The 6676-nt window shown below is 30.4% G+C and overlaps 1 protein-coding gene across 1 annotated transcript; it reads left to right on the forward strand.

Moving 5' to 3' along the window:
• Positions 1-1120: 1120 nt before the first annotated feature.
• LOC119668318 (protein DENND6B-like) lies at positions 1121-3745 on the forward strand. The gene is made up of 4 exons (XM_038077788.1): positions 1121-1166; positions 1226-1408; positions 1462-2334; positions 2389-3745. The coding sequence occupies exons 2-4, from the start codon at positions 1226-1228 to the stop codon at positions 3169-3171; spliced, it is 1839 nt and encodes a 612-aa protein (XP_037933716.1). The 5' UTR covers positions 1121-1166; the 3' UTR covers positions 3172-3745.
• The last annotated feature ends 2931 nt before the right edge of the window (positions 3746-6676 follow it).

Genomic DNA, 6676 nt, shown 5'->3' on the forward strand with positions numbered 1-6676 from the left:
TTTTAAAAATGTTTGTACTATCGAAGAGAGAAAAATGTGCTACGGGTCCCAGCGTGTGGTTGACCACACGGCACTTTTCCGGAAAACTACTTTTCAAAAAAAAAATTTAATTTTGTAAGGATTATTTTTAACGTAAAATAAGACCTTTTTGAAAATTTCACCATAAAATTCCAAGTTTGAACTTGCCTGGTACTTAATGGGTTAAATGCAGCATTATTTTATGTAATGACGTACAGCGTAGTTCATTGTTTTGAACTGACCGGCTTCCATTATTAATTTTACTTTCTCTAAAGAGCAATTCTTAGTCATTGCGTCAACCGCTTCTTAAGTCAAATATTTCTGTGCCTGCTCCGGAGATAAACCATCTGAAATGTAGACTATTATTGTAGAGATTTTGTGAAAAATTTTTTTTCTTCAACATATTGGTTAGCTGTTTTACTCCCTTACTGTGTCTTCATGAGCATGGCTGTGTGTACTGATACAGACTCACTTTTAAACAAAGATTTAGGTTTATCTTTTATTTGATTCAATGATACCTCATTTTCTATTAGACATCTTCTTGCTCCTTTAAGCTTTGTCTTCACTAGGGGTACAGCTGTTGCTTTATAACTTTCTTTAAAATATAGACGACAGATAAAGCATCTAGAAAACTGTTCAAATATTCCGATGTTTCATATCGCTTGTGGATGTTCTTTCGTAAGTTTATAGTTGTACTCTGCAATAGTTATCTTAAATTAGTCCATTCGTTTCTATAAATGATTTTGTAAAATTTATTAAATATATCCTTTTCGGTGCTTATTTGGTTATATATATTTTCCATTTATCCATTTATTTTATAAAATTAAAATTCTTTTTAGAGTATCTTTTTTAGAGTATGTTCAATGTATTTGGAGCTCATTTGCACAAATTCAGCAAATGGAACTCATTCGCGCATTTGGAATTTTGTATGCAGAAATTAGTCATGTGCTTCTCATTTGAGATTTTTGATCCAAATCAGTCATTTGCTGCCAGTGTAAATGCCATGTAACTCTGGAAGTGGTTGGAGTTCCTGTTCTTTGAAAGGTGTTCTTTTCTATAAGGTATTCTTTGGTATAATCGTTGTCGTCAATTAAAACCTTCGTTTCTTTACAACAACGTTGCTAACTCTGATTGCATGGAAGGTTATTGTACGTTTACGATATTTTTTGTCGCTTAGTGAGCAAGTAAATAATACAGGAATTTACAGATGAGTGCTGAAATAGGCGTTACTCTGCAAGAATTTCAAAAACAATGTAGAATAAATAAAGTAAAAAAGTGGGAAAGGTTTTCAGAATGGATTAAATGCATTTGCGTGGTAACATTTGATCTAAATTTAGGACAAGTACTAGAGTTTGTATATCCCCCCGAATTTGTCCCAAAAGAACAAGAGGTAAGTATAATTAAAGTAACCATATGATGTAAAATACGCAAATATAATTGTAGGCGAGTAACATTTGTTATATGGCATTTCCTGATTCGAATTCCGGATGTATGGGAGACACTAAATTCCATTTTAGTTTAAGAGCAGTAGATAAACCATCTATCTCTAAAAGCATTTCTGTAGCGGAGAGTACAGCTTTAAATGAATATTCACCAGTTAGGGCCTCAAATCAATCACACTTTTGGGGCTTTGTATATTTTCGTCAAAAAAAAGATTCAAATATTCCGCGTGGGTATTTTCAAAAAAGCTTTATTATAATGACATCTTTACCATATTATAATTTGTTTTTTGAAGTACTAACACAGTTAGCACCTAAATACTTCAGTGATGGGAATATTGTTATAAAGAATGCGTGTCAATTAATTAACCGAGAGTGGCCTTCACCTCAGGCTGGGGTTCTTTCTTTAAATTTGTTTGAATATAATTACCAAATATTTCTTCCAAAAATGCATAGTGAAAATATTCAGAATAAAAAAAATAATAATTTGAAATTACCCAATTCTAACAAGGAAATAAATTTGACATCTAAAATTATTTACTCTGTGAATGAGTTCGACTTATTTAGTAGCTTAGAATTCATATTAGAAAATTTATATACAATATGGGAGCTAGTATTAACTGCTGAACCGATTATAGTTGTTGGAACCTCACCTGCAGATTGTTCTATTATGGTACAAACACTTATTGCATTAATAAATCCCTTACAATATTATGCGGAAGCCAGACCTTACTTCACAATACATGATAGTGAATTTAAAGAATTTACGAAAAAATATAAAAATGCGTATTCTCCTGTAATATTAGGTGTTACCAATCCATTTTTTGTGAAACTTCTTACAGATTGGCCGCATAAAATTCTTCTTGCTGATAATCAGGTAAAAAGTTAAAGCTTTTATAAGTATAAAAATTTAGTTAAGTTCTTTTTTTAGATCAACTTGCAACAACATATACACAGCAAATATATGAACACAAATAATTCAAATACATCTGGTAACAATTTCGACAAAACACCTCTCGGGAACAAAACTATTCCTGCCAATTTTGGTGCAATAAGTAGCGATGCCTTAGCACCAGGACTTTATACAAAATATAGACCATTCTTAAAAAAAGATAAGACTCTTTTAAATAAAGTATTACATGGCATAAAAACGAACAGACCAGCGCATGTTCAAACTGCACTCATACGCCGTAATCTTTTGGAACTAACTCAAAGCTTTATGATACCGTTAGAACGTTATGTCGCTTCGCTAATGCCTTTACAAAAAACAATAAATCCCTTCAGGTTAACGCCGAATGCAGGTGTCTTTAATTTAGATGATTTTCTTTCAACCCTAGAACACTCTGGGCCTCATTTGACATCTACTCTTAAGGGGGATTGGAGAGGGTTATATAGACGATTTTTCTACACACCCAATTTTAATGGCTGGTATAAATCACGCAGAAGTGAACTGCAATTAGCTTTACAAAAAATACAAATGCAAACATTAAGCAGTACTAATTTTAAAGTGTGGGCCCAAGATAAACAGGAAGTGGAAATTGTGGATATGATGCTAAAACTTAAACAGAAACTAAATCTTTATGCCAATAAATCGAGTAAATTAAACTATTTAAATGACATCAATAATACTGGCACAAAAGTTCAATTAAAATTACAAATTAATTGTTTGAGGGAATCACTACCAATAGATATAAAAGACGTTGTCAATATTTAATTAGTAAAGCTCATTTAATTAAAATATAAATAATATAAGAAGCATTTCTTTAAACTTCAAAGTTGTACTACAAAGAAGTTATTGACATATAGGAACAAATTGCATACTTTATATCTACTTTTTAGCCCCATTAAATGAAGTGACATTTGCTGGGAAGTGTAAAACAAGTATTGAAGAAATTGCTAATCCAAATTTTTTACAAGTTCTTTTACTACTATAAAGGCAAAATAGATAATCCCAGATACTCCAGTTCTTGCTCACATTTTAAAGCATCATTTAGGTCACTTTTATGAAAGATATTGGTGGCCATAAAACAAAAATGATTTCTTTAATATTCTCACACATAAATATTTTGAATATAGTACTTTAATAAGAAATTGAACTTGCGTTCTGATACTTTTCAACAGAGAAGTCCTGTGGAAGAATGGAAACTTATTTTAGAGTTTTATTTCAGTAATCATGAGAGAGAGAGAGATGTGAGCCCTAGGTACCAAGTAAGCTGCTTGGTGACCAGGGCCCTGTTGCACCAACACTTTTCACTTTGCACTTTGCAAAACTTATGAGTGACTTTTTTTTGCAAAGTAATAGTGAAAAGCGTTGCACCAAAGACTTAAGATGATTTACTTTGCACTTTGCAAATAAAAATTTCATTGCAGAGTCTTTGCATAAAATGCAAAGCAAAGCGTTGCACCAAAAAATTAGATCATTTTCATTTTGTATTGGTTTTTGAAAGCATTTCGTTTCTGTTTGTATATTTTTTTTTGTTTGTTTGATATTTTGATGCTATGAGTACATGATTTATGCATAGTATCAAAGAGTATATACACATAGAGTGTGCATGTCGAACAAAATATCAGTCACAAAAATTTTGTTCTACTGGTTTTTTAAAAACCCAGGAATTACTCAATATTTGAGTCCTTTTACTATATGTGTGCAAAGAGGCTGTATTTTCATTGATATGTGCACATTATCACACTCAACCGCTCTTTTGGTTATAAATATGCTCATTTGGACATAAAAACATATGTATATACATATATGCATTTTATACTCTGTTCGTTTTCTTTAATTTGTATGTATATTTAAATATGTTCATATTTCGTTTATTAAACTATTTTGTATATATGTTTTGTTCTTTATTATTTTACTAATATTTGCAATATTACAATTTAATTTAATTCTAAGAATGTAAAATATGTACTTATATAATATTCGCTAATTTGACACTTGCTTAACTTAATTAATTCTAAAAATATAATTATCTATTTTACAATGTTTGGTTATTTAATAATACAAATTATTTAAATAATATTCTTATTCTTAACATTTAAAAAAAATATAAATTCACTATATATTTTTATGACTAAATTCTGGCTAAGTTCTTTTACATTATTGTTAATAAGAGTTGTATTAATTGATCTTGTATTAAGTGCTAACTTGAATTGTAGAGCTAACATATTTCATATTCATTTTAGAAATGTGTGTTGATTTTAGACTTCTCTAAGGCCCACAAGCAATGCTTACGAAGTAAAAGCAGAATTAAAAAATCAAGAAGCTGGATTAAATGTTCATTACAGGGCCCCTTAAACCACTGAGGGGTTTTTTCTTGCACATTTCTATTATTAAACTTTTAATGCCAATTGCATCTGGTTTATTCTTGAATACATTTTTAAAAACCTCGACATGTTTACAAGAAACATTGAAAAAACTTTCTGATGGCGCAAACAGGTTACCGAAGTTTGAGAGAGAATTATAATTTTTATAGTAGATGAAAAGCTCACTTGGAGCAGTCAAAATTTCATCCCTTTTTTTTTAAGTTTATATTGCAAGCTTCACAATTTAGTTTTGAAAGTATTTTTTTAGCTACGTAGCCTATTGTGTATCTTAAAGACAATAAATCAATATTTATATTCTTTGAATTGGAAAATGCATCTGATATAATGCAATTTTCGATGTCATTGCACTCTAGATCAGAGGAGGCTTATACTGCACAGTTACTAGACACCCTAGAGTTATTTTCATCGAGTTCCATCAAAGAAGAAGAAAGCACATCATCAAGGCACTTGTTATCATTATCCTCACTTATTTCACAATTGGCTACATAACTTAACTGAATAATTTTACAAGTCATAACTTTCGCTAAAATATTATTTAATTCACTTGCTGTGGGGTTTGAGTTATTGCCACCTTTTTGACGAAGAATTGCAAAAATATTTTCAAGACTATCTTGATGTAAACGCTTTGTCATTAAAAAATAAATTTCAGTTGAGGACTTTAAAATGTCATCTGCTAATAACAAAGCAGCTTGTAAACTGAGTTGCAGTCCTTCTAAAAAAAACACTTTCTTTGATGTATCTGCAAAAGACACCTGTTTAATATAATTTAGAAAGTATTTAATAAAATTAAAACTTTCATTTTCCAATTGGATTGCTGATCTAAAAGAATTGTCAGCATATAAAGAACAGCTATTCATACAATCAAATATTCGATCAATTTTTTGTATGAAATGTGCAGTTGCCAATGCAACTTCTATAGTGCTTTTTTTAAAGCCAGATGTATCTACAACGGTTTTAATAGCAGCTACAACAGTTTTGCTAAATACTTGTGTTGCAAATTTTACTCTCATTTTTTCAAAAGAGTTAGGGAATATATGTTGTCTTGTTAATTTTGGGCACATCTTGGTAGTTGAATTTTCTTCATGTTCCCACAATTCACGCACAACAGCAAAACTTGCAAGACCATCAGGAGTATTAAAATCACACTTACTAAAACTATTTCGCAAGGATTTTATCAAGTGAGGGAAATCAAAGAAGCAATAAACTTTTAAATTGTTATGAAAAAAGTATGGATTGTGGATTCCAGCACCAAAGATGGAATAACATTTTCTGTTTGAAGACCCTTGATCACATATTAGTGCACGAATTTTGATACCCATTTCATTTAAAATATTTAAATTTTCAAATATAATGTTTGAAAGGCATTCACCTGATAATCCATTGGTGGAATAAAAATAATTAAAAATAAATGACCAGTTTGTGGTCAGACCTTTAACCATAAACACACAAATATGTTTTGCTATAGTTGGAGATCTGAAAAATCCATTGTCCTCAACTCCATCAATTATGTCTAGCTTCTCATTATATTTTAATCCTGGTCTGATAACCATTTCATCGAAAACCATTACAGCATTTTCTTTATCGATTTCTTTTAAATTTTGACATTTATTTTGCACGAAATGAAAAGCACTATTTTTGAAGCCAGGTTGAAGTGATGTAATAGGCGCCCACCGATTAATAGTACTAGGGTGTGGTAAATTTAAATTTAATCTGTTCCTTAAAAATAAGTATGACGATGCGGAAACATAATATATATTTTGCACTAAAGTCTTGACTTCTTCAGAATATTTTTTTGGTCTGGATAACAGAAGTAAATTACAAAATGTGTTGGTATTACTTGAAACTAATTTTGTGTCTGTATCAGTTTTAATGTTGCACGAAAACTTTTT

Source organism: Teleopsis dalmanni, chromosome 1 (genome assembly GCF_002237135.1).
Source record: "Teleopsis dalmanni isolate 2A chromosome 1, ASM223713v2, whole genome shotgun sequence".
In the NCBI taxonomy this organism is placed as follows: domain Eukaryota; kingdom Metazoa; phylum Arthropoda; class Insecta; order Diptera; family Diopsidae; genus Teleopsis; species Teleopsis dalmanni.